Source organism: Lemur catta, chromosome 19 (assembly GCF_020740605.2).
Source record: "Lemur catta isolate mLemCat1 chromosome 19, mLemCat1.pri, whole genome shotgun sequence".
NCBI lineage: Eukaryota > Metazoa > Chordata > Mammalia > Primates > Lemuridae > Lemur > Lemur catta.
In genome coordinates this window covers 23,141,476-23,169,235 of record NC_059146.1, presented here as the reverse complement: position 1 = coordinate 23,169,235, position 27,760 = coordinate 23,141,476, and the positions used below count along the sequence as shown (strand labels likewise).

The 27,760-nt window shown below is 46.9% G+C and overlaps 2 protein-coding genes across 8 annotated transcripts in view; one reads left to right on the top strand and one right to left on the bottom strand.

The window, feature by feature from the left end:
* Positions 1–9,684, bottom strand: part of VRK3 (VRK serine/threonine kinase 3) — a 38,095-nt gene extending 28,411 nt beyond the window's left edge. For 2 of the 4 annotated variants that reach the window (XM_045531094.1, XM_045531092.1), the window contains exons 1-4: positions 9,514–9,684; positions 6,699–6,761; positions 3,910–4,049; positions 1,198–1,347 (exon numbers count right to left, since the gene is read on the bottom strand). In XM_045531094.1, coding sequence (XP_045387050.1) covers positions 1,198–1,347; positions 3,910–4,048 — 289 coding nt within the window. In that variant the 5' untranslated portion in view covers position 4,049; positions 6,699–6,761; positions 9,514–9,684. The other 2 variants (XM_045531095.1, XM_045531093.1) reach the window with 2 other exon arrangements.
* Positions 9,685–10,228: 544 nt separating this feature from the next.
* Positions 10,229–26,507, top strand: ZNF473 (zinc finger protein 473). 4 transcript variants are annotated; one of them, XM_045531090.1, is made up of 6 exons: positions 10,229–10,330; positions 12,637–12,715; positions 13,661–13,737; positions 20,349–20,475; positions 21,003–21,092; positions 23,591–26,507. In XM_045531090.1, exons 3-6 carry the CDS (start codon positions 13,678–13,680, stop codon positions 25,975–25,977), a joined length of 2,664 nt encoding a protein of 887 aa, XP_045387046.1. In that variant the 5' UTR covers positions 10,229–10,330; positions 12,637–12,715; positions 13,661–13,677; the 3' UTR covers positions 25,978–26,507. The 4 variants fall into 4 exon arrangements, with proteins under 4 accessions (XP_045387046.1, XP_045387045.1, XP_045387044.1 ...); XM_045531089.1 differs by having other exon boundaries at positions 13,584–13,737; XM_045531088.1 differs by having other exon boundaries at positions 13,538–13,737.
* The last annotated feature ends 1,253 nt before the right edge of the window (positions 26,508–27,760 follow it).

Below are 27,760 nucleotides of genomic sequence, written 5' to 3'. Positions count from 1 at the left end.
TGATGAAGCTGGAGAGCCAGACATGAGTCAGTCCTGGTCCCTTCCCTTGGAAGCCACTAATTTGGTGGGGAAGTCTGACCTAAACACCATCAGTCAGAACTGAGTCTGAGACAGGGCAGTACTCCGGGATAAAAGGACCAGAAGAAAAAAACATTGACTGTGCCTGGAGAAGTCAGGGAGGCTTCCTGGAGGAGGGCACATTAGTGTTGGGTCTTGTTGGATGAGTAGAAGTTTGCCAGGGGAAAAGGTATATTCCAGACATTTACCCCAAAATAGGACTTGGCCCTGTGCTGAGATTGAAGAAGGAACAGAAATTTTTTAGACTGAAGCCTTGCCCTCGAATGGCTCCCAGACTGGCAAGAGAGTGGGCGGTGTGGTAGGAGACAGACTTGGACACAGGAAAAGATAACATCCCTTACCTCGTTCCTCCCACCCACCATCCCCACAAGACACATAATGACAACAGGACTCTGGGGCTGGAGAAAGGGAGGCCCCACACGCTGTGACTTCAGATCTAGGGGCCCAGTAGGCAGGAGATAAGCACACAGTCCTCAAGCCTCCAACGTCCTGGGCACTGGTTAGGACCCTGTCCCCAAAGGACTCTCAGTCCAGAAAGTGAGGCGAAAAGGGACGTGGAGCCTAGCGACACACGTGCTCAAATGAAAGCAGCAGCCCTGGGCGTGCTGGATAAAGAGGTTGGAGGGAGGTCCTGGCAATGAGGAGGCCTTGACGCAAGCCTATGATGTGCAGCAAAGGCTTCTCAGAGATCAGACCCTCTGAGTGTCGGGAAAGGGGCAGCACGCCAGGCCAAGGAGGGAGGTGGGAGTGCCCTAGGCCAAGGGAACAGATTTAGCAAAGACCAGAGCCTAAAAATCTCCAAAGATGAGTTTTCTGTGCACAGGGTTGAGGTGAGAGCTAAAGCAGGAACCAGACCATACAGATACTAGGCTGAAGAGCTTGGACTGTGGGTGACAGAAGCAACATGGGGCTGTGAGCAGGGAGGGGCCAGGGCAGCTCTAGGTACAGAAAGCCCTCTCTGGGGCCATTTAGAGATGGGCTGGAGGGAGAGACTGGAAGAGGGTCCAGGCAGGGGTGGATGAGGTTTGAGCTGGGGCTGCGGCGCCTCTGTCCCAAACTTCGTCAGATGACCTGCCTTTGCTCCATCTACAGTCAGGCCAGAATGACCCTAATTCTTACCTTTGGATCTCTCAGAAGGACTCGAGGTATCTTCAGACCCAGAACTGTTACCATCTGAGAAGAGGGATAATTGGGGAGAGGTGACAGTGCTAGACCATTTCACTCTCTTGGGAGAAATTTCAGAACTGGAGTTCAGCTCTCTCCTGGAGCCTGGAGAAAGGCAGATCAAATGCAGACTGGAGTTACAATGGCCCTTACCAGGCACCATTAAACCAGAAACCCTGAGGTCATATTCAGCTACACTCTTCCCTTTGGCCTTCATGGCCAATTCTTGCTTTTTCAGTCACCTAAATATCTAAGCAAACTGTTCCTTTCTTTTAGTTATTCTTTCTTCCATAGCTCTTAGCCCTTCCTTTAAATCTTCCATTACTTTGTGCTCTCTTCTGGGTAATTTCTTCAAATCTATCTTCCAGTTCACTAATTCTCCCCTCAGCTATGTCTAGTCTGCCATTTAAACCATCCCTTCCTTTTTTTTTTTTTTTTTCCCTAGAGACAAGCGCTTAATCTGTTGCCCAGGCTGGAGTTCAGTGGCCTGATCATAGTTCACTGCAGCCTTGAACTCCTGTGCTCAAGCAATCCTCCCATCTCAGCCTACTGAGTAGCTGGGACTACAGGTATGCACCACCCTGCCTGGCTAATTTTTCTTATTTTTTGTAGATACAGGGTCTCACTCTATTGCCCAGGCTGGTCTCAAACTCCTATTCTCAAGCGATCCTCCTTCCTCAGCCTCCCAGAGTGCTGGGATCACAGGAATGAGCCACTGTGCCCAGCCCATCCGTTGAGTTTCCAATTACAAAGATGATATATATATTCTTATCATTAGAGATTTTATTTGGTTCCTTCTCAAATCTGCCTGGTCAATTCTAACTCTTGTTCCTCCCTCCACTATACTTTCAATTTATTCTTTTATTTCTTTAAACATCAAATTTACATTGTAAATATTCTCATCTGTTAATTCTAAGGTCTGCGGTCTTTGCAGTTCTGATTCTGTAATTTGTTGTTTCTGTTGACTCTCATGATGGCTTATTTCCTGGTGTCTTTTTAAGTCAACAAAGACTGGGACTCATGTTCCTTGGATGTGGGAATTCTCTGAGATCTGTCTTTAAAGGGTATTTTCCAAGAGAAAATTTATTTATGTGGGATGGGGGGTGGTACCCATATCTCACCACTTAAATTAAATTAAATGTTCAGCTTGCATTTTTGGGAGGCCACACAGATCAGTATGAATTCTGGCCCCAGATTGGTGAGAATGCGAGTGCTTGGTTAGGAATACTCAGAGAAGACATTCTTCCTTTTTTCACCCACCACCAAGGCTGAGACCGACAAATGTCTCCACCAATTTTCTCTGTAGAGCAATTGTTTGATTCTAGTTTACCCACTGAGGCATCCCAGATTTAAGAGGTGGGTTTCCAACCTCATTTCCTGCACTGCTCAGGCCCTAAGCTTTGCCTCCTGTACCCCAGTGAAACCCAGGTTCGAGGCCACCATCAAACAGCCCCAGGACAAATAACACCTACAATACTTGCTTAGCCCTGTGGATCTGTGTTTTTTTTACTGTTTCTCACTTCCATGGAATTCCCTTACTTTCCTACGACCCAGCCCTATATTTAAAAAAGACATCTTTTATATTTTATGCAACATATTTGGGGGAGCCAAACCAAGTGCAAAGGCTCAGAGACCCACGTGTGCCTGAGGTATTGGGGAAGAGCAGGGAGGCCAGTGCAGCTGGAACAGCGTAAGCAACAGCTGAGGGGTTAGGAGGTGAGGTCTGAGAGGAAATGGGGACCCAGTCACAAGGGGCTTCACATGGGCAGGTGTGAGCAGAGGAATGACAGGTTCTGACTCTATATTAATAGGATCCCCTCTGCTGCCATAGGAAGAAGACTGCAACGATACAGGCCAGAGGTGATGGCGGGATGGACCAGGGAGGTGGGATGGGAGCTGGATGGAAGTGAGCTGATACTGCACTGATTTTATAGGGACAGCCAACAAGATTTGCTGAAGGGCTAGAGGTATATGAGGTGGGAGAGAAAGGGGACTCAAGGATGACCCTGAGGTTCTGGCCTAAGAAACTGGATGAATGGAGTTGCTGTTTACTTCGATAGGGAAGTCTATGGAAGGAGGCAGATGGGGGCAGCAGTAATACCAATAGCTCAGTTCTGGGCATGTTCAGATTGAGATGCATGTGGGACATCTACAAGGTTGAACATCCCAAATCTGAAACTCCAAAATCTAAAACGTTTTGAGTGGCAACATGACACTCACAGGAAATGCTCATTGGAGCATTCCAGATGTTGAATTTTCAGATTTGGGATGCTCAACCAGTAAGAATAATGCAAATATTCCAAAATCCAAAACAATCTGGACTCTGAAACACTTGTGGTCCCAAGCATTTCGGATAAGGAATACTCAGCCTGCAGAAGTCAAGGAGGCAGCTTGCTATACATAAATCTCCTCCAAGCAGGGGGGAGTCCAGGCTGGAAATAGGAATACATGAGTTGTCAACATATACGCAGTGTTTAAAGCCATGAGACCAATAAGATGCCAAGGGACTGAATGTAGATAGAGCAGTCCAGGCCTGAGCCCTGGGCTTCTCCAGTAAAGGCAAGGGTCTGACAGGTGACAAAGGCGTCCTCCCCACCCTCCAACCCCCCCCACATATATGTGTACTTCACCCCTACTGCAGGGATAACTTCAAAACCCTGTTCTTACCTCGGAAGGATGACACACGTGGCTTGACAAAGGTCTGGGACCCCGCACACTCCTCTGTAGGTAAAAGTTTTCCACAGTATGGGCAGAATTTGAATGTTGCTTCAATACTTTTGCCACAGTCTGGACAGAAGGAGATCATGCTACAAAACAGAATTGGGGGTGGGGAGGACAGGAAGCAGAAAGAAAAACTTAATCTACTACCCATGAATAGTCATCCAAGTTCTCTACAGTGATGAGGTTACAAAGGGAAGAAACATGATCACACCCTGAATATACTCCCTAAAGTATATTTCACTTCTTTTTTTTTTTTCTTTTGAGACGGAGTCTCATTGTGTTGCCCAGCCTAGAGTGCCGTGGTGTCAGCCTTGCTCACAGCAACCTCAAACTCCTGGGCTCAAGTGATCCTTCTGCCTCAGCCTCCCAAGTAGCTGGGACTACAGGCATGTGCCACCATGCCCCGCTAATTTTTTATATATATTTTTAGTTGTCTAGCTAATTTCTTTCTATTTTTAGTAGAGACAGGGTCTCGCTTTTGCTCAGGCTGTGCTCGAACTCCTGAGCTCAAACGATCCACCCGCTTCAGTCTCCCAGAGTGCTAGGATTACAGGCGTGAGCCACCATGCCTGGCCGTATATTCCACTTCTAATGGGTATTAAAGAGGTCCTGCCCAGTGCATTGAGCCTCTTGCCACCTGTCCCATCCTAACAGCCCAGGGTAGACTCAAAGCAGAACAAACACAAAGTGAAACTCCATGCCTTGAGGTCAGAGAAAGCACCATCAGAGAACTGCTCCAATCACAGGACAAGTGTCAAAGAGGCACAGTGTCACCACTTGTTTGTGAGGCTCACTTCTTAAAACATATGATGGGAATGGGAGAGAGAGTCAATATTCCCTGAATATCCATACACTCCCCTACACTTCCCAGCCTCCCTTGCAGCTAGGTTGGGGCACGTGACTAGATCTGGTTGATGGGGTGTGAGAAGAAGTCATCTCCTGGCTGAGGCAGTTAAAGGTCAGAGCACCTCCTCTGTCTACCCCTTCATCTGCAGGGATGCCCTGGAGGCCACGTCTCCCAGGTGACCTAGCAACAAGATCAAAGAGGGCTGCCTGGTCCACACGGGAACCTCATGATTGACAAATACATTTCTGTTGTATTAGGCCACCAAGATTTCAGGGTTTGTCACTGCAGCACAGATTATCCTATCCTGACTAATTTAGTAGGACAGTGGGTGTTCACAACATTATTCTCTACACTTTGTGTATCTCTGAAATATTTCCTAATACTTTAAAAAATCCAAAGCACACACAGAGCCTGCGACAAATGATATGGCAGCATTAGGCCAGTTAAGTGAAGAAGAGAAAATCAACAAGGATGACAGTGCAATAAACACCCCAGATGAGTATCTTATAAATAGCAGCAACAAAAAAAAGGACATTTTGTTTGTTCTTATATTCTAAGACTTAGTGTACAGTAGCTTAAAAAGATAGAATATCAAAATAGAATTGAAATAAATAGGTGCTCATGAATTTATTTTACCTTGCAAAAGAAAGTTCTGATCAAACCCTTTTCCTTTATTCACTGTGAAGGTTGGCCGCTGTTGCAATTGCAAACAGTGGAGTCCTTAACATCACAGGTTTGGTCCTAGGCTGCTAGATTTGAATTCCAGATCTGCTATGTGTTAGGCAAGTTGCTTAACTTCTCTGTGCCTCAGTCTGACCAGTGGGAAAACGAAGTTTCTCCCAGTACCTATCTGATGGAATGGCTGTTGAAGCCTAAATGAATACATTTCTGTCAAGCGCTAAGAAAAGGGCCTGGCCCACAGAAAGCCTTTTCTCTTAGTGGTTGCTATAGCTACATTGTGGCCTGTATCCCAGTTACTATAAAATTCCAGTTATTAGTATATTTGTTCTTCCCTTTCCTCTTTCCATGTTGTAACTACTGACTTAAGGAATTCCAGCACTTGCCCTTGAAAATCACAGGCCATCCAAGCAGCTAGTGAAAGCCATCTCAGCCAGAGGAAGAGAAAAGGGTTCTTCTTTCCCTGGGGCTGAAGAAGAGTGAAACCACCATGGCACAAAGCTGCCCCTTCTCTTCTTTCTCACAAACGAGCTGGGCAGGACACCTGGACTGCAAAGGCTGTTGTCCAGTAGCCTTCACCCCCTAGGAAGTCTGTAACTCTGGTTGTCTTAGTGATCTGTTGTCTTGGTAACAACACATAAATGGACACCTCTGCCTTCTCGAAGGTATAAATACTGGTGAGCATTTTTGTTAAGCCAGAGGACTCACTGTCACCTCTCCCTTCTCTTTTCAGGCAGTTGACAAACCTGAAGCCCAGGTGTTGCACAGAAGCCACAGATCAAAACTGCCTAGAGGCTGGCTGCCCTGGAGAGTTGTCTAGACTTTGCATTAGTGAGAAAGGACTCATGTTTGTGTTAAGCCACTGGGATTTGGGGGCTGTTTGTTACTGTGACATAGCCTAGCCTAGCCTCACTAATATACCTAGATTCTGCTGGGTTTCTTAAGTAAACAAAAGGTTTGCTTGGAAGTCTGTGGTGGTTTTAAGTGGCTTCATGTTAAGCAGAATGTCCCCAGGTGCCAAGTGTCCTTAGTTAAAAAGGGTCTCCAGGATGGAATAAGTGCCTAACCAGGTGAGCCCTGCCATGCCCACAACAAAATTCCTCCTGAGAGTGAAGTCTGCTAGCAGCAACACAGAGGAGATGAGCAGGAGCCAGCTGCTGGGGGGCAGGGGGGACAGGCCTTACAGAGCATGTGCCCAAGGGGATGGTACCTTTATGGGGTCACAGTCTGGCCCTTGGATTCACTGGGCTGGAAACTCCATCTTGACAGTGACCTGCAAGTGAACAAAGGTAGAGAAGCTAACTCATGGCTCTTTCACATATAAATGAAAGATAATAGCTAGTGTTTACTGAGCATTGGCCATGTGGCCAGCATGTGCTAAATCCATTCATTCACTCATTCATTCAGTAATTATTTACTGAGTTTGTAGTTTGTGCCAGCCACTGGGAAGACAGCAGCAAAGGAAACAAACACAGCCCCTGACCCCAGGAAGATTACGTTCTGGTGGGGAAAGACAACCTAATAAGTAACTGTTGAACAGGTCAAATGGAGATGGTGCTATGGAGAACAATAAAGTACCATAGGAGAAAATCGGATGCCAAGGTGGTTGGTGGGTCACTATTTACACAGGATGGCCAAGGAGGGCCTCACCCAGGGGGAGACATTTGAGCAGGGACCCAAAGGAAACAAGCGAGTCATGATATCTGGGGTGGGGGGGAGTCCTCCAGGAAGAGAGCTTTCTATGTATTACCTTATTAGTCTACACAATAGCCCAAGAGTAGGTTCCTGAATTATCATCATTTCTTAGGACAGAGTGGCATCTGCATTTTCCAAAGAGGGCCACAGCAATATTTCCAGTCCTGTGTGCTCATGGAAACCTTGTAACCTGTCCCATCAAGAGGCAGGGTCTCTGGTCCCTCCCCTGTGGACCTGGGTGAAACTTATGCTGCTCCAGCCAATAGAGGACTAGCAGAAGATGCCACGAGACTTCCAAGACCAGAATTACTTAGCTGGATGACCTTTAAAAAAGGTCTGCCACTTAGAAGCAGAGCAGTGTAGGGGTTAAGAGCATGGATTTGGAATCTACTCTGACTAGGTTTGGATTCTGCTTCTGCCACTTACTGTTTGATGATGCTGAGTAAAATTCTTTTAACACTTCTGTACCTGTTCCTCCATTTTTAAACTGAGAACAACAGAACCTACCTCTTGAATTTTGAAGTCTAAGGTTCCTGATACATATGGTATATTTGATACATAAGCTCTTCTAATGATTCTGCTCCACTAAATTTCTAGCCACATGGCCTCAAGCCAGTTAATTCCTACTCCAGAACCCTTGCACAGGCAGTTCCCTTTGCCAGCAATGCTCTTCCCACCACTTCCTCTGTGGCTGGTTCCTTTTTTGTTCTTCAGGTCTCAGCCTATGTGTTCTTCCCTGACCTCTTTTATAAATTACATCCCCTAACCCTCCCCCTCCTCCTTTGTTTTTCTCCTTAGCACTTAATGCCATCTAAAATAGATTCACAATTCCTTATCCTAATCACCTGGTGCCAGGTGTGTTTTGAAGTCCAGTATTTTGAAATTTTTTAGATTTTAGGATAGTACATATTACACCACCAGCAGGATCTAGAGATAACCTCCTATAATCAAGTATATGATTTTGTGCAGCAAAATCTTTAAAGATTGTAAATAGCCACATATCAGGCCCTATAGCTCAGGGGTTAGAGCACTGGTCTTGTACATCGCCACAAAGGAGTTCAAAGCCAAGTCAGGTTGGGCGACCAAATAAGTTGCAAAACAGAAAAACACCTTTCAGTTTTCACAAGTTTTTGGACTTTCGAGTTGTAGATAAGGGATTGTGAACCTGTAAATATTTACTTTACTTTGTTACTGGGTGGCATCTCCAGCAACCATTAGAATGTAAACTTGTTGGGCAGGATTTTTGTTTTAGATAGCATTAAATTTAGAATTTTGCCTATCAGAGTAGGCACGCCAACGTAGAATAAACAGCAATGTCTCTTGCACATAAGCTCTACATATAGTAAACGCTCAATAAATATGGAAGAAAGAAGGGCATTACAGAATGCTTAAGTCGCCTATCCAAGGTCACGTGGCCAGTTCCGGACTTGAAACCGAAGGCATCAACCGTCAGGCCAATCTTTTGGTTTTTTTTTTTGGAGACAGAGTCTCGCTCTGTTGCCCGGGCTAGAGTGCCATGGCAGCAGCCTAGCTCACAGCAACCTCAAACTCCTGGGCTTAAGCGATCCTACTGCCTCAGCCTCCCAAGTAGCTGGGACTACAGGCATGCGCTACCATGCCTGGCTAACTTTTTCTATTTTTAGTTGTTTGGCTAATTTTTTTACATTTTTAGTAGAGACGAGGGGGGGGGCGGTCTCGCTCTTGCTCAGGCTGATCTCGAACTCCTGACCTCGAGCGATCCTCCCGCCTCGGCCTCCCAGAGTGCTAGGATTACAGGCGTGAGCCACTGCGCCCGGCCTCAGGCCAGTCTTTATCGTTCATTCATCCATTTATTTTACTTATTTGATATTTACTTAACATCTGCTACGTGTCAAACACTGTATCGTGTTCCTCCTAAAAGGGTCCGGAGACAACGCAGCAGAAGGGCTAGATCCCACCCCAGCTCAGGAAGGGCGGTTGCCTTGGTGACAATCTCCTTGGCCTCGCCCTCTACAGAAACCAAGGATGACGTAGCTGCCAAGGCGGGGCGTCTTTCAAACTCTCCGTAAGCTCTAGTCTAGGCCAGCACCTAGAGCCAAAAGTGCCTTTACGACACGCAAGGGTTGGCGGTAATCCCATCAACCAGGAGCCGCTCTCGTCCGGATCCCCGCCCGCCTCCCACAAAGGGTCGAACTGACGTCACAGGCCCCACGGCCGACCTGTGGCTAGGAACTGGGAGACTCCCCACTGCTTCGCCTTGTCTTCCCCTCACCCCTGTACTTGAATAGAGGAGTGGACTGCGGAGTTTCTGAGGCCAGAACCTTGAATCCTCCGCAGTTACCAAGACTCACCTTCCCAGTTACCCCACGGAAACTTCCGCTGGGCGGAACGCGCTGCGCGCGCATCCTGACCCTAAGGCCGGACTCGCCCGCGCAGGCGTAGCTGACTTCCCGACCACCCCTTCGGCTACACCTATCCAGGAACTCCATTTCCCAGAGGCCTTCGCGGCACGCCGCTCCTCTGCGTCGGTGCCGCTCCTCCGCGTCGGGACAGAGGGAGGGATTATTGCCTCATCACCGTCCCCATTCCACCCTCTTCGGAACGTTTCTTGGTTCTACTGCGCATGCGTTAACGTGGAACCAATCGGAATGAAGTGCAAGGCATCTCTCCACCAATCAGAGGTCAAATTATTACTTCAACTCCGCCTCTTGCTTTCGCGCGTCTTGTCAAGAATCCCGTCTTTCTTCATGCGTTTCTAATGGCAATCTACTGTTGTCTTCTTCAGAAATGGAAAAGCCTCCCAGTATTCTAGGAAAGGCAGGAGAAGGTTGACTAGATGGTCCTTTAACAGGCTAAAAGGTGGACTACAAAAGCCTGAAGTCACCTGGTCCTGATTACGTGTCTACTCTATTTCCCCCACCCCATAGCGCTCCAGCGAGGTCTCTAAAGATGAAGCGAGTGGATATGGGAAGGCAAGTGAAGTCACCCGCACAGCCCTCTGGGAAATATAGTCCTGGCGTTGGCGCGAAGGATCCTGGGTCGGGTAGCTCTCTGGAGAGTCGCACGGCACCGGAAGTTGCTGTGAGTAGGCGCGTGAAAGGGGAGTTGGGTCTGCAGCTTCTTCGCGGGTAGGTCGCGTCTGTTAACTCGGCCGACGACAATCTCGAGGTAGGAAGAGGCTGGAGCTGGGGGTCGCTGAGGACCCTGAGGCTTTCGGGCTCGGTTCTTCCTGGTAGGGGTGACACAATACTGATGCGGCGACTTTGGCAAAGGGCGCGTAGCCTTGCGCGGTGGTTGTGTTAGTGGAGGTTTGAACCCTTGTTGACGCTGGTATGAAAACCAGTAAAATGGTTTCCAGTCCTCACTGGCAGCCCTGACAGTAGAGATTCTGCTTTATTTTATTATTGGTTGGGGAAACTGATGCTAAAAGAGGGGAGATGAGTTGCCTGAAGTAGGCAGATCTGGGATGATGAATGGGAGTTCTTCAGGAGACCGAAGATTTTAATATTTACGGCATTTGAACGCTTTCTGGGTGCCAGGCATCGTGCTGTACGGGCTTTCTCTCTTCTAACCTCCACAACGGCACTGAGACATGAGTGCACATCCTCGGTCTTATCGGATACCCTTGGCAGCAGGATCATTTCGGGAATCAGAATTTTTCAGATTTTAGAACGTTAATGGGGTGCATATTTCATAATTAGGCAGCACCTTAGAGGAATCTCGGCCGATTGTTTTATTTTTTATCTATCTATTTATTTATGTATTTTTAGAGACAGGGTCTCACTCTTGCTCAGGTTGGTCTCGAATTCCTGAGCTCAAGCTATCCTCCCGCCTCTGCCTCCCAGAATGCTAGGATTACAGAAGTGAGCCACCGTATCCCGCCTGTGGGCCAAATTCTTGATCATCAAATGTTTCTGTGGGGCAAGGTGTGAATATTCACACTGACAGCAATAAAAACTACACATGGCCTATGACAATGCAGGTTAAGTGTTGTTGGCAATTTATGAATAAAGTTTACGTTTTCTTAGCCTTTTGGTTTTTGGAATTGTAGCTAACGGACTGTGGACCTGTTGCATCTGCCCCATTTTGTATGTGTGGAAACTGAGGCTCAGAGAAGGTAAATGATCTGGCTATGGTCCCACACTAAGAAGCAGCAAGACTCCCAGACTCCAGGACCCAGGGTTTTCAGCCCCATAATTATTTGGCTTAAGTCACCGTGACAGGCTGGATGACTTTGGGCTTTCTCTTAGGGCCCCTGTTTCTTCCCTCCCAAGTCTTGGGAGTATGTGAGATGTGAACAGAATGTGGGCTGGAAACTGTAGACAGAGGTCTGACACTCAGGTGTGAGGATCAGGCAGGTACAGTAAAGGAGAGAACCTGCCTGGGTGAGGCTGTGGGGAGTTGGGGAGCACTTGCCTCACCTAAGGGGGGGAGCTTTCAAAGGGCTCCAGTGAGCTAGCTTTGTGGAAATGCTGACCCAATGCTGCCAAATCCTGGGATTTTTCAGAAGTTGGAAATCTAATTTTTAGGTGATATTTCTCAATTTTTAAGTTTGGGACTACTTAAAGAATTTTCTTTCAAAACATTCTGTCAACATTGTGGGCCAAATCAAACATCTGTCAACTGGGTTAATCTCACAAGTCAAGGCTTCACTAACTCAGTTGTGTGGAGAAACTCATTGTTAGCAGTCATAGGTTTACCATATTCTCTTATCTGCAGTCACAAAATCTAGAAAGCTCTGAAGAGCAAAATTTTTTTCATAAATTTGGTATCCATACCTGACCGGAACTGCTACAGGGCATTTATAACCTTTAATGGCCTACCTAGCATGAATATTTATTTATCTGAGACAAGGTCTGAGTCTGTTGCCTGGGCTAGAGTGCAGTGGCATCATTATCGATCACAGCAAGCTCAAACTCCTGGGCTCAAGTGATCCTCCTGCCTCAGTCTTCTGAGTAGCTGGAACAACAGGCACGTGCCACTGTGCCCAGCTAACTTTTTGGTTTTTTGTAGAGACAGAGTCTCGCTGTGTTGCCCAGGCTGGTCTCAAACTAAGGCCTCCCAAAACGTTGGGATTACAGGCATGAGTCTAGAATGAATATTTATACCTTTCTCTGTAGAATGTTAAAGTGTTCAAGTAGGAAATGCTGCCTGTTCCACACCACACTGGGATTTTAATGAAATATGCTGTATATATTCTGCATCACCTTTTTAAAATCTGAAAATTTCTAAATTTTAAAGCATATCTAGCCTCAGAGTTTTAAGAACTTGTGGACCTGTGTCACTGTTAAGTCATCGTGCTGCTGTGTGACATGGAGTGAAAGCACTCCATGGACGTATGGTATTTGGAAAATACACAGTGGATACAAATGTGTAAAAAACCCTATGGTGTGACATTTTGCAAATTATTGGTCATGAAAATAACTTAGTAGGCAGTGACCATAATTTTTTTTTTTTTTACTTTTTCTTCCCAGCTCTTCCATGGAACATAATTTTTTTTAAATGAAGTATAATAAAAGAGACTAGAAGACATCCAAGTACTATGTTGCAAGAGTAAGTATTGCTCATGAAGCTTTTGTTTAGTGATCATGTGTGTGCATAGTCATGATACGTATTGTCTTCCTTACTGTGGGTCAAGGTTAAAAAATTAAGAAACATTGTTGTTACAGAAGTAGCCAGTTGGCCAGGTGCAGTGGCTCATGCCTGTAATCCTAGCACTCTGGGAAGCCGAGGCGGGAGGATCGCTCGAGGTCAGGAGTTCGAGACCAGCCTGAGCAAGAGTGAGACCCCCGTCTCTACTAAAAATAAAAACAAATTATATGGACAGCTAAAAATATATATAGAAAAAAATTAGCCAGGCATGGTGGCGCATGCCTGTAGTCCCAGCTACTCGGGAGGCTGAGGCAGGAGGATCGCTTGAGCTCAGGAGTTTGAGGTTGCTGTGAGCTAGGCTGATGCCACGGCACTCACTCTAGCCCAGGCAACAGAGCCAGGCAAAAAAAAAAAAAAAGAAGTAGCCAGTTTTGGAGGCAGAATCACCTGGATTTAAATCCTAGAGATGATAATGAGAAATCCCAGAAGCACTGTCCCGTTTATTCAGTTAGAGAGACACAGTTGTTCTGTCAACAAATACTTAAAAAGCACCTATCGTACACCAGCCACAGTGCTGGTGCTAAGACACAGCAGTGAGCAAGATGGAATGTCCCACTGAGCAAGATTTGGTGACTTGCATCACCAAATCTCCCAAACATGTATTTACTGATTGTGTTAAGTGGTAAGAATGGTTGCAGAGTTACTTTGTAGGATCTGAAACACAATGGAAATGTGGGACTGGGGTCGTTTTAGTAAATACAGTTGTCATTGTGATTCCTGCAGGGAGACTCACTTTGGGAGTTGTCTTGCTGCTTCTGGATATTTTCAGGGCTCATCCAGCATGAACAGGGAGTCAGCCATAGGAGGAAGAGAGACTTTCTCACAGCTCCCTTGTCTTTCCTGAAGCCTTACCAGCCAGAAACATGGAAGGGGAGGACGAGGAGCTTAAAGAGGCCATGGGGACCCAGTCGGCTATGACTGAGGTGAGTTGAGGGTCTCTCCATCTTAATTGATTGCCCCTAAAGGCAGGAAAACTGGCCTGTCTTTGTTCTGGGTTTTCTGTCCCATGGTGGCTCCCAAGCAGTCTTTTTAATATAAAACTCTAATGCTGTTGTTCTTTTGCTTGGTGTACCCTTCCAGGAATCCCTATTGTTTACAGGATAAATTCTAGGTTTCTCAGCCCGTTCATACGTGATCTGGGTTTTGCCCACCTCCTTGGCATCTTCTACCATTTACCCAGACAGCCAATAGTTCCTTTTGGCTTGGTGGTAAAATATTACACTGTATATTCCAGCTTCCTGGCCTTTGCTCGGGCTGTACCCTCTGCTAGAATACCCTGCCCTCCTTTTCTGTCTGGTAATGCCTTCAAGACTCAGCTTAGTATCTCCCCACCCCACTTTCCTAGGCAGAGTCAACTCTTTCCTGCTGTGGCCTCCCATAGCACCGCTGCTGCCTCCATTGTAGCACAAACCCACCTAGATTTGGTTATCTCTGTGCATATCAGTCAGCCCCACCAGAGGAGATGCTCCTCAAGGACAGGAACTGATTTGGATTCATCTCCGGGTACCCAAGGCCCAGCACAGTCCTGGCACACAGGAAGCCTTGTGAGGTGTTTGTTGAGTGAATGAATGCATGAAACCATTTCTCTATCTAATAAATATCTGCTGTCCTTAATGACCCAACTTGAAAGTCCTCCTCCAGTAGGCTTTCCCTGTTCCCAGGGCAACATCCTCCCTCCCTCCCCCACCCACACAACCCCTGATACCTCGCTCTGTCACAGCCCCACTGCCTCATGCTCAGTGTCAGCATCCCTTATGTCTCCATCAGACCAGGAGCTCCTTGAGGTTGGGGACCAAGTCTGATACATGTCTGTGTCCCCGGCACCCACACTGTGGTCTGGCATATAGGAGAATGATTGTCGAATGCATGCTCTGACCTTGTCACTCTCCTATATAAAACTCTTCTGTGGCTCCACAGTACCTCAGGGATCAAGTTTGTGCTCCTTTCTCCCCGTCACACCCCAATCACTGTGACCAGAGGCCACGTGCAGCACAGTCTGGGAGTCTGAGGAAAGGAAGCCCTCAAGGCCCTCTGTGATCTGGCTGCTGCTGAAGAAAACTTCTTTGGCTCATCCTTCTCAACATGGATGACAGCAACAATTTCAGCTATAAGTACCAAGATAAATAGTCAGGAAACTATATAGATCACGTAACCAAAAGTCCATAGGCGGGGCTGGCCTATCTGCTAGTATGGTCGGGACTCAGTTTATTGTCCCCATCTCTCAGCCCCAACTAGTATTGGCTCCATCCTTGATGAGCTCCTTCCTTATCCCAAAACAGCTGCTAGGACTACGTGATTCCTTGCCTTACTCAACAAATATTTATTATGTGCCTACTGTATATGGGTTTTGTTCTGGGGGCTGGAGTAGGGAACCAAGTCATGTGGTCCCTGCCCTTATGAAACTCACATGTTATTGGGAGTGACAGTGTATTCGTTTGCCAGGGCGGTTGCAGCAATGCACTATAATCTGGGCGGCTTGAACAACAACAATTTATCATTCACAGTACTGGAGGCCAGAAGTCTGAGATCAAGCTGTCAGCAGGGTTGATTCCTTCTGAGGGGCCCTGAAGGAGAATCTGTTCCCTGCCTCCTCCTGGCTTCTGGTGGTTTACTGTTGGTACCTGGTGTTCCTTGACTTGTAGAAGCATCGCCCTGATCTCTGTCTTTGCCTTAACATGGTGTTCTCCCTGTATCTTCATCCTCAGCATATGTCTGTCTCTGTGTCCCAGTTTCCCCTTTTCATAAGAGCATTAATCATGGATTAGGGCCCACACTAATGGCCTCAACTTGATCACCTCTGTAAAGACTCTATTTCTAAATAAGGGTGCATGCTGGGGTAGTGGGGGTTAGGACTTCATCATATCTTTTCGTAGGGTTACAATTCAACCCATACTAGACAGTAATATACATAAGTAAATCTCATAGAATGCAGGCGGTATTAAGAACTATGGAGAAAATAAAGGAGGGAAGGGGATAGGAGGGCCAGGGTAGGTTTATTGTTTTATACAGAGGGGTCAGAGAAGGCCTCATTGGAGAAGAGGCATTTGAGCAGAGAACCAGGGAGATGCTCTTAAGCTCTGAGTGGGGAGCAGGCAGGTGTGTTCTGGGAATAGCAAGGAAGCCGGCTTGGCTGAAACAGAGTGGACAAGCTGGGAGGGGAGGAGGGAAGCCTAGGGGGTAGCTAGGGCCAGATCCTTAGGGCCCTGTAGACCATTGCATGGCCTCTGTCTTTAAATCTGGGTGAGTAGGGGGGCCATTGGAGGATTTGGAGCAGAAGAGGGACAGGATCTGCTATAGATAGAAAGAGGATCCCCTGTCTTGTCTACCTAACTCCTGCCTAACATCACCATTTGGATGACTGTGTTAGTATCTTATTGCTGCTGTAACAAATTACCACAAACTTGGTGGCTTAAAAACAACACAGATTTATTCTCTTACAGTTTTTGAGGTTGGAAGCCTGAAATTAGTTTTGATGAACCTCAAAACAAGGTGTCAGGGCTGGGCGCGGTGGCTCAGGCCTGTAATCCTAGCACTCTGGGAGGCCGAGGCGGGTGGATTGCTTAAGGTCAGGAGTTCAAGACCAGCCTCAGCAAGAGTGAGACCCCGTCTCTACTAAAAATAAAAAGAAATTATATGGCCAACTAAAAATCTATATAGAAAAAATTAGCCGGGCATGGTGGCGCATGCCTGTAGTCTCAGCTACTCGGGAGGCTGAGGCAGTAGGATCGCTTAAGCCGAGGAGTCTGAGGTTGCTGTGAGCTAGGCTGACACCACAGCACTCATTCTAGCCTGGGCAACAAAGCGAGACTCTGTCTTAAAAAAAAAAAAACAAAAAAAACAAGGTGTCAGGAGGGCTGAGTCCTCCCAGAAGCTCTAGGGGAGAATCTGTTCCTAGTCTCTCCCAGCTTCTGGAGGCCGCTTGTATCCATTGGCTCCTGGCTCCATCATTCCAAACTCTGTTTCTGTCATAGCATTGCCTTCTCCAACCGGTGACTCCCTTTCTCCCTCTTATAAGGACCCTTGACATTTAGGGCCAATCTAGATAATCCACGATAATTTCCCCATCTCAAGATCCTTAATCACACCTGCAAAGTCCCTTTTGCCATATAAGGTAACGTTCGTGGGGATTAGGACGTGGACATCTTTGTGGGGGCTGGGGAATTACTCAGCCTACTGAAATCTAAAGGCTATCTCAAACTTTACATATCCCAAACCAGACTCAGACGTTCTGCCCCAAAAGCTGCTTCTCCCACATTTCAGTGAGTGGCAACTCTGTTCTTCCCGCTGCTGAGGCTAAAAACTTAGAGACATCCTGTGCTGCTCTCCATCTTTCACACCCTGCATGTTACCTGTCAGGGAGTCTCGTCAGCACCAGCATCAGACCATCCAAACTCTTACCGCTTCTCACTCCCTCCACCCTTGCCATCGTTTCTCACCCAGATCGTTGAATTGGTCTTCTTCCTTGACTGCCTGCTTCTGTCCTTCCCACCTTCTGTCTTTTTCCACAAAGCAGCCAGAGGAGGATCCTGGTTAGTGTATGCTTAATTTTTTAGAAAATCTTTTTATTGTAAAATAAAGCACAGAAGCAGAAACCAGCATGCATCAAATATATGACCTAATGAAGACAAATAACCACTTCGTTCTAGAATGAGAACTTTTTTTGCCACTCACTCCAGAAGTCCTTCGTGGACCCCATCAGAGCCTTCTCCTATCCCTCATATGGGATGATTTTTATGTTTATTACTTCCCTATGGGTTTTTTAAATAATAGTTTTATTACCCAAACGCATGTCCGCATTGCCTCCTCTTTTTTAAAAAATGTTTTTTATGACTCTAGATTCCTCCTCCATCCCCTTCTGTTCTTAATTGCTTGTTCTTTGAAGAACCAGGGTGGTTTGACCTGTAGAATTTCTCTCAGTCTGTTTTTGTCAGTTCCATCCTCCTGGTACAGTTCAGTTTGTTCCCCGTTGGCAGCTGGATCCAGAAGCTTGATCAGACTTAGGGCCAATCCTTTTGCCAAGACTTGAAGGAGTCCCAGAATGTCTGGTTCTCCATGTTTGTTATCCTGGCAGGTGCTGATGTTTGCTGCCTTGTCATCTGTGCATTCACTGGGGGTTGCAAAATAGCACGGTTCTAGTGCTATCATTTATTTTCATTTATTAGTTGGAACACTTTTTAAAAGAGACGTCTCCCCTCGTCTACTACTTGGCTGTGCAGTGGTATACGTCACGTGGGACAGGTGGGATAAATGCTTGACTCTTTCCTTTTGTGTTTCAGTTTCCAATATAAGGAATTGGTTCCTGACTGTCATCCTTCGAAGACGACCAATTGTTTTATACATGCCTGTGTGTGTGTGTGTGTGTGTGTGTGTGTGTGTGTGTGTGTGTATGCGTGCGCGCACGCACGTTGGTTGTTATCCTTAGAGTTTACAAAGCATTTTCACAGATGTCAATGTGACATACCCAGACAAATCCCATAAGGACAGGAACTGGCTGCCTCCTCTCCTGCGTCCTGTGCCTGTTCAGGGGCCAGCTCATAGTAGCTGCTCAGTCATCGTTGGACAAATGGTAGACAACAGATGCCACTTGGTCAGCAGCTTCCTAATGGGTTGGGTCCTTGCTGAGCACTGTACGGGTATCAGCTCATTCCATCCTCACAGCAGCCTTAGTTTAGAGATGAGGAATAACAAGGCCTCACAGCTAATAGATGCAGAATATGAACCGGGGTCCCTTTGACTCCAAAGCCAACCCCTAACTGGTCGGTTTGCTGGGGTCACATAGCAGATGCTGGGTTGCGTTCCTCTACCACCTACTTACTGTGCTGTGGTTTGAACATTTATCGCCTCAGAAACCCATGTCAAAACTCAATTCCTAATGTAACAGTCTTAAGAGGTGGAATCTTTAAGAGGTAATGGATTATCACAGAAGTTGGGTACTTAGCATGAGAATGAATCTGTTGTAACAGCCGGTTTGGCATGCTCTAGCCCCCTCATGTGATGCCCTGTGCTACCTTAGGTCTCTGCAGAGTCCCCACCACCAAGAAGGCCCTCACCAGATGCAGCACTTTGGCCTTGGACTTTCCGGCTTCCAGAACTGTAGGGAATAAATTTCTTTTCTTTATAAATTACCCGGTCTCAGGTATTCCATTATAGCAGCAGCAGACAGACTAATACACAGTGTGACTTTGGGCGAGTGACTCTGAGTCTCTGGGTCTCAGTCTTATCTTCTGTAAATCAGGGATAATCTTGCCTCAGAGAGAAGTCAGGCAGTTCCGTGACTCACTGCAGTAGGTGACTGCAGCTCATTCGCAGCATAAAGGAAGCTCTTGGTCAAAGGAGGGCCTTTGTAGTCGGACACCTGGAGGGTGGGGACGAACAGTGTAAGCTGGAATGAAATTGCCTGACGGGATAGGGCTTATGGGGGGCATGCAACTTATTTAACGACAGTCACCCACAGGGGAAGGTGGAGGGGCCAGGCCTCAAATCCAGACTAGAGAGTTGGTTTCCATTCTTCCCTAAAATGTGCCTGTGTGTGTGCACGTGAATATGTACCTATGTATATGTTTTGGGGGGGGGGGGTCCGGATGGGACACACCAAAAAGTCACAGTTTCACCTGAAGATAGAGTGTATGGGAGCAGGCTGCCATTACTTCTTGAATATTTGAATTTTTATTCTAAACACCTATTAACTAGGAAGTTTTAGGATGAAGAAAGATGGCATCACTAAAAGCTGGACACCTGAACATGAGCCTTAGGTAGTCACGTGGCCTGAAGTGGACCTGGCACCACCTGTGAGAGGGGGTCTTGCCCCCAAAAGCTGTTCTGACTCCAGTCAGGCCTCTGCTCTACTAACCAGCTTATGGAAAATGCAGGGGCCAGAGGAGCAGCCAGGTGACACCATGAGGAAGCAGTCTGCCACATCCAGAATGTGGGACCTTAAATCAGGCGCGTGTTAGTGTAAAGAGAGCACAAGAGTACAGCTATAGGTTGAAAACCTTCAGAGCTGTATCAGCCAAATGCAAGGTGTGGGTCTCCTTGGATTCTGAATCAAATAAGCTAGCTATAAAAACACAGCATTGGGATGTCAGACAAATCTGTGTACAGACTTTGAATGTGGTCTAGGTATTCAGTGGTATTAAGGAGTTACTGTTCATACTGAAGTAGTCACAGGCGAAATCAGATTGGGTGATGGGTCCATGGGAGTTAATTACATGCATCTCTCTACTTGTACATATGTTTGAAAATTTCCATGATGAATAAAACTTAAAATCTTGAATGAACACTAAAAACAAAAAAAGCAAAAGCAAGAAATACATGGATTTTAGGATCAGGCTGACCTGGATTTAATTGCTGCCTGTGTGACTGTGAGTTGATTTGTTTCCTTACCTACAATATGGAGGTTTCCAATTTCTTCCGTCTCAAGGTTCTTCTTGTGAGGCTGAGAACAGGATGATTTTTGCCAAAAGCCTAGAAAATTGAGGGCTGGGATTACTTTGAGTGAGCTCCCCCAAGTGACCAGCATTGTGTTGTATTTTAGGAATTTGTGACCCTCAAGGACGTGGCCATGGACTTCACCTTGGAAGATTGGGAGGAGCTGGGGCTGGACCAGGGGGACCTGTTCTGGGACACAGCACTGGACAACTCCCAGGATCTCTTCCTGCTAAGTGAGTGTTGCCCGTCCCAGGGCCCCAGTCACTGCCCTGCTTGGTGATCACTTACGCTTCCCATCACCCGTAGGATGAAATCTCAGCTCCTAAGCTTCTTAGAATCAGCATGACCTACCCCACTGGTTCTCAGCTGGGTAAGGGGACATTGGCAATGTCTAGAGACATTGTTGATCGTCACTGCCTGGGAAGAAGGTACATGGAATGAAGTCCAGAGAAGCCAGACACAAGCTTCCAGAATTCTCTATGTAGAGTCACGTGGAATGAACTTAATTTCCCTGGCAATGAGGTGTGACAATGTGTGAAATGCTGTCCACCAGGGAAGCTGGTCACATGGCCCCTCTTGCCTGGCATGTACCAAAATTTCAGACTCCCAGAAGGGAAGCAGATGCTCAGTGTAAACCAGTGTTTGTACAGTTTAGGCCCAGTGAGCCCCTCTCATCAGTTCTGGTGATGCTGGGAACCCTTCTGCAATCCAGCCTTGCCAGCAGGCCTGATTGGATGACAGTGCTCTTCTCTCCCTGCAGACCCCCTAAGCCCCAACTTGACCTCCCACCCGGAAGGCACGGGAGAGCTGGAGGCCCTGGGGAGAGGAAGCCCAGAAGCAACGGGCCCTGGTGAGTGAATGGAGTAGGGGGATGCTTGCGTTTACCCTTTGTCCTCAGGACCTCCATCCAAAGGCTGTGGCCAGTCCCCCGGAAGATCTACCCAGATGTTTCCATGCCTGGCTTCTGAGCTTCACTGCCATTTGCTGGCTTCCATCCTTTTGTCCCAGGGGCTTGGTGTGGATCAGGACATTTGGATGGACCCTCACTCTGGCATGGTCACCATGTCTTCATCTACCTGGGCGTTCAGCACAGGGCTGCCTTGTGTCTCCTCTTTCCTTCTAGACTCAGCAATGGGAGGCCTCCCTGAGTCGCTCTTTCTACCTTCCAGCCTTGTGCTCCCTGAGCATGTGGACCGACCCCCTGGTCTACCCCTTTTACCTCCCTTTGTATAGGCCAGGGCACAGTATATGGCTACGTCTGGTAGTAACTCAAGTCCAGGCCTGAATGCCACCAAGAGCATCCACTCTGCCATCTCCTAGGCCAGGGTTCCTCTGGGTGGATGAAGTTAGGCAATGAGTATTTCCAGAATATTCCCCAAGTGGGAGAAAGCAGCGGCAGGTGCCTTACCTGGGCATGGGAAGCTTCTCTCATTGTTGTTTTATCTACATGAGAAGGAGGGCCCTGAATCAGAGACCACGGGAGTCATAGGCTCCACCCCAGTCAGTGAGTCTGCAGCTCCCTTCTTGGCTCACCGCCCACGAGCTCATGAACGTGGGCCCTCTGCAGCCTCCCCTTCAGCACACCAGTGTTCCATGTAGGTGACTAACCCAGGCACAGGCTCTTGCAACCTCTGTTTTCTGTTTTTGCCACCTCAACATATTGGCTATTTCCAAACAGGCAGCCATGCCTTTACTAACCTCCAGTAATAACACTTGTAGTGCTTTGTTTTCATTTTTGTCTTTCCTCCTTTAACAGTGCACCTGTCTAGGAAGTAGAGCTTAGCTGATTCATCTTTTATTCCCCAGTACTAACACCATGTTGTGCACATAAGAGGTGCCTGTTACGTCTGTCAGTGCATTCTAGGCAGGGGGAACAGCAAAGGTATGGTCAGGAGAATGAGCCAGATATTGTGGGACACAAGAGCAGAGGCAAGAGTGACGTGGTTTGGGAAGGCAAGTTTCAATTGCGGTCTGAGAGAAATTAAGTAGTCCCACAGGTACTCAGTAGATGATGAGCCAGTAAATCTCAGGAAAAGGAACAGGCTTGAAAAGATGTGATGATGGTGCAACATGGAGGAGAGGAGGTGGGGAAACTGGAGGCATGGAGAAGAGCAGTGAAATTCATGCTTTATGAGGGGTCCCAGAGAGCACACAGCTTGGTTATTGAGAGTATGGGGTCAGACGGGTTCAGATCCTTGCCTCACTTCTCACTTAGCCGTAAGGAAGAAGAAGCGTACTCACCTTACAGGGGGCTGTCGGGAGTAACTGAGGCACTTCTGCCTGAGAGCAAGTGTGCCATAAGTGGGAATTACTCTGTCCTGTGAGCCTTTCCTGTGTGGCAGGCCTGGCCCACTGGCACTGAGGACAGATAAGCAATGATGGGTCCTCATCAAAGAGCTTGCTTTCTGATTAGGGGTCAGACCCACACATAACCAGTTACAGTAAAGAAAAGTAAGTGCTTGGCTGTTGTTCAGAGAATACAGGGCAGGGCATTTAAAGCAGAACAGGGTGTGGAGTTGTCAGAGAAGGCTTTCCAAGGAGGGTGATACTCAAGCTCAGTATTAAATGACATAGAGGAGTTAGCTTGGGAAGTGCAGTCCAGCATGAGGGACCAATAAAGGTACAGGCGAGAAAGTCTGGTAGATTCAGGAAATCACAGGAGTTCTGTGTGGCTGGTACAAAGAGTGCTGGGCTAATACACTTGCATTTCTCTTCCTCAAGTAAGAAGCCATGGGAAGGTTAAATCAGGGGAGTGATGTAGTCCGATCTGTTTATTATAAAGCCCTTCAGGATTAGTGTGGAAGACTGGCAAGAGAAAGGAGAGGCCAACAAGGAGCCTGGGGTCAGATGGAGTCGGTAGAGAGAAGAGGAAGGTAGGTGAGGCATTTTGAAGGAGACCAGACAGGAAGTAATGCCTGAGTTGAGGAAGCGGGGGAGGTTTACTACTAGGATTCTGGCTTGGAGGACTGGATGGGTGGTGGTGGGGTTTTCCAAGATGGAGGATGCAGAATATGAGGAGCGAGATTTTGGTGACAGTGCAGGATAGAGTGGAGGGGAGAAGCAGGTGAGTCCAGGAGACTTTTTAGGGTACTTTGTCAGGTAGCTATGAGGGTGATGGTAGAGGTTTTAGTGCCCTGCTGAACTCCTGTGGTTTCCCAGTTCCCCTCCTGGGAGTGAGTTCTCTGTTTTCTGTGATACCAGTTCCAGACAGGTCACTACTTTGAGGCCCTTGACAGATAGGCTGGACTCAAGAACCATCACTCCCATTTCCTCTTGTCTGTGTTCTCATCCCACAGCTCCTGTCCTTCCTCTTTTGGGAACAGGAGACATTTGTACTTTCTCTTTCAGACATGGTTGAGACCCCGAACTCTCCTCTGATGGAGGATTTCTTGGAAGAAGGACTGTACCAGGAGATTATGGAGACGTTTTCCAAGGATGGCCTTTGGAACTCCGATTTTGGAGAAGATTGTATAGGCGAGAGCTGGTTAGATAGTTTTCTGGGAGATCCAGAAAGTCTTCTGAGGTCTGACGTTATCACCAAGGGAAGTGCCACAGAATGCAAGAGTAACGAATTCGAGAGAGCCCTCAGTCCTGTGTCCCTCCTTTCCACAGGAGAGGACTCTGTGGTGCATGATCTTCCTGAAAAGAGCCTCACACCAGCTAAGTCTAAGGAATATATGAGTAACGTTGGCTGCTACTCAGACCAGAGCCAGCAAGATTCTGTCCAGGGAGAGGAGAAACCATGTAAGTGTAATGAATGTGGGGAAAGTTTCAGCCAGAGTTACCATCTTATCCAGCACTGGCTTATTCATACGGCGGAGAAACTTAATGTGCACCAAGAGTGTGAGAGAGGTTTCAACCAGAGTTCTTGCCTTTTTTTGCATCCAATGCCTCACACGGGCTACAAATCATACGTGTGTAATGAATGTGGGAAAACTTTTAGTCAGAATACTCACCTTCGACGGCATCAGAAAACTCACACTGTAGAAAAACCACGTAAGAGTCGAGATGGTGACCAGACCAGGCATGGCAGGCGGCCTGCTAAGCGTCACAAAACTTACACAGGTGGTAAGTTCTTTAAATGTGATGAATGTGACAAGGCTTTCAACCGGACCTTTCTTCTCACTGAGCACAAGAAGATCCACACTGGGAAACGCTATGAATGTGCCAAATGCCAGGCGACCTTCAACTTGAGCAAACATTTCATCCAACATGAGAAAACCCATGCTGTTAAAGCTACCTCCGAGTGTCAGGAGTGTGGGAAGGCCTTCAGGCGGAGTTCCCTGCTCATTGAGCACCAGGCTGTTCATACTGGAGAGAAACCTTATAAGTGTAATGAGTGTGGCAAACCCTTCAGCCATACCTCTACCCTAAAGATCCATCAGAGGGTTCACAGTGGAGAGAAGCCTTACAAATGCAGTGAGTGTGGGAAAACCTTCTGTCGAAACACTCACCTTAATGAACATCAGCGGATTCATACAGGCCACAGACCCCACAAATGTCAGCAATGTGTCAAGAGTTTTAACCGGCCATCACGCCTGATTCGACATCAGTCCATTCACGCCACTGAAAACCCCAAAAGCTGTGCTGAATGCAAGAAGACCTTTAGCTGTAATGAACACCTTATGCAACACCAGAAAACCCACACCATCCAAACCCCGTATGAATGTCAGGAGTGTGGAGAACGCTTCACTTGCAGCTCAACCCTGAATTGCCACCAGAGCGTTCACACTAGAGAAAAACAAGGATTTGATGTGAGCAGGAAGATCTTGGATGAGAACCCAGAACAGAGAGAGCATCTAAGGCTTGGTGAGAAGTGCTTTAAGTGTAACAAATGTGAGAAAACCTTTAGCCACAGCAAATACCTAACTCAGCACAAGAGAATTCACACCATCGTGAAGCCCTTTGAGTGCGACCAATGTGGACAAGCCTTTGGCCAAAGTACTGAGCTCATTCACCATCAAAGAATCCACTCTGGGGTGGGGCCACATGAATGTGGTGAGCATGGGAAAGCCTTCAACAGCAGCACCTCCCTTACTGATCTTCAGTCCTTCCACACAAGCGAGCACCCCTTGAAATGTAACAAGTGCGGAAAGACCTTCAGCCAAAGTGCATGCCTCTCAGAACATCAGTTAGTTCATGCTGGAGAGAAACCCTTTAAATGTAACAAGTGTGACAAAGTCTTCACCCACAGTCATTACCTTATTCAGCATCAGAGAACTCATGCGAGAAAGAAGCCCCTTGAGTGTAAAGAATGTGGGAAAACATTCCGTCAGAGCTCATGCCTATCTAAGCATCAGAGAGTTCACACAGGGGAAAAGCCCTATGAATGTGGTGACTGTGGGAAAGCCTTTCGCCTAGGTGCTGAACTCATCCGCCACCGGAGAGTTCACACTGGAGAAAAGCCTTATGTTTGTCAGGAATGTGGGAAAGGCTTCAGCCAGAGCTCATGCCTTGTTACTCACCAGAGAGTTCATACTGGGGAGAAGCCCTATGTGTGTAGCAAATGTGGGAAAGCCTTTGCCCAGAAAGCAAATCTAACACAGCATGAGAGAACTCACACTGGGGAGAAGCCTTACGCCTGCAGTGTGTGTGGCAAAGCCTTTGGCCTCAGCGCCCATCTCAGTCAGCACCAGAGAATTCACACCCAGGAGAAACCTTATCAATGTCCACATTGTCAGAAAGCCTTTGGGTGCTGCTCAAGTCTCAACCGCCATCAGCGAGTACACAGGTAACAAGCAGCTACACTGGTCCTGCCACTGGGTGGCAGCAGAGTCCCAGACATGTGAGACCATAGTCATCTGATGTCAAAAGTTGAAACCATCACATTGCAAGCTTCCTCCAAATAAATAAATCTCTTTATTAATAAAGATTGATTAGAAAGTTTGCACACATGAGTTTCATTAAAATAATAAAAACAAAAATTGAGAAGCTGTACAACAGTGGGATTTAGAGGTGGACTCTGGAGCCAGTCTGCCTGAGTTAAATCCCACCTCTCCTGTCTACTACCAAAGTGACCTTGGGAAAGTTGTAAAATCTCTCAGGACCTCAGTGTCCTCATCTGTAAACGGGCATGATGAAATTTACCTACCTCAGAGGGCTGTTGTGAGGATTAAACAAATGTGAAGCACTTAGAACTGATAACCAGCATATTAAGTACTCATCTAGTGTGAGCTACAAATATATGTCAGCTCTAATACAAACATGCTCTTTTACATTAAAAGAATTAGTAACCTGTCTCTGTTTACTGCAGTTAATGTTCTTATAGTGTTACTACTTTTAATTAAAATTTTACTTTTTAGTTTCCAACATCTTACTCTTTTAAAATGTCTGGTCTTTTCTGGCCTTCCATTTCTCTCTCTGTCATAGTTTTTTCTTAACTGACCTCCAGAAAGCCAAGAAGAGCATGTAAACTCCTAATCTGAGCTAAAACTTTCCACTCCCAATCTCCCAAGCCTGTCACTCAAAGGACTCTCCTTCTCACATGCTGCCTCATCCCATAATCTTCCTCCATTAAAAGCAGTTAGTTATGCCATGTGAGACCAAATTTGCCATGGAAGTTAATGATAACTGAAAACACAGCTGGATTCGGTCAGTAAAGCTGCATTGATGTTGCCACACACAAAACACATGCAAGACATGCTGGGGGGAGGGGAGTGAAAATTGTGGTGTGCAGAAGTGGTTGCTGGAATGTTTATCGTGCACCATTTATGCTACTCACCAGGCAATTTGCTAGGCTCTGGTGAGTAAAACCAATACAATAAGACCTGCCCCTGCTCTGAAGCTTCTGGAATCAGAAAGGGAAACGAATGGCCCTGTTTTCATGGAAGATAGCTATTAATTGACAAGTGACGTCTTAAAAATGCCACATTCCCTCATGTCAGGAAATTTTGGGACCACCAAGAGTTGCTGGAGAGCCCAAAGAGATGGAAACACGACAACCTCCCTCTTGACAGTGCCTTGTTAGCTCTGGATTTTGTGCCCTACCCACTAAGTGACCTAGTCACATGTTTGCCAAAGCATGACAGAATCTTATGAAAACATTGGACCCTCATACTTTCAATACCTTTCATATTTTCAGTGCTTAAAATAGTTGGAGTTTGGGGGTAGTTGCTCTGTACCCTCGGACTATTTAAATCTTGCACGTTGAGTTCTGCTGGTTGGTTTTGTAGTTGAAACTGGGAACCTTATTTTGGCTGACCATTGGGGCCCACACCACAGTGGGGGCACATACTGTTTTTCTTTTTTCTATTCTTTTTTTTTTTTTTTTCAGCACCAGAACCTCCTAGACATACTGTTTTTCAAATGGCCAAAACATTTAACTCCGTGCACATAGACCCTGGAATTCGTCTTGTCTAGGATATGAGCATGTTATATACAAAAGGGGTGTACAAAGTATTGCAGGGCAGGGAAACAATTGGTAAGTGTGTTCAATGAGAGTTTTTACACCAATGATAGAGATTGGAGGCTCCCTGGAAAATTGGTAGCCATTGGTACTGCGGGGGCAATCTCTGTAAT

What these genes read in the sequence shown, in the direction of transcription:
- ZNF473 (XM_045531091.1), top strand. Translation starts at nt 13,678, where the DNA reads ATGGAAGGGGAGGACGAGGAGCTTAAAGAGGCCATGGGGACCCAGTCG. An exon ending in CCAGGATCTCTTCCTGCTAA is followed by an intron (nt 20,476 to 21,002) that starts GTGAGTGTTGCC and finishes CTCTCCCTGCAG; the next exon opens with ACCCCCTAAGCCCCAACTTG. An exon ending in CCCAGAAGCAACGGGCCCTG is followed by an intron (nt 21,093 to 23,590) that starts GTGAGTGAATGG and finishes TTTCTCTTTCAG; the next exon opens with ACATGGTTGAGACCCCGAAC.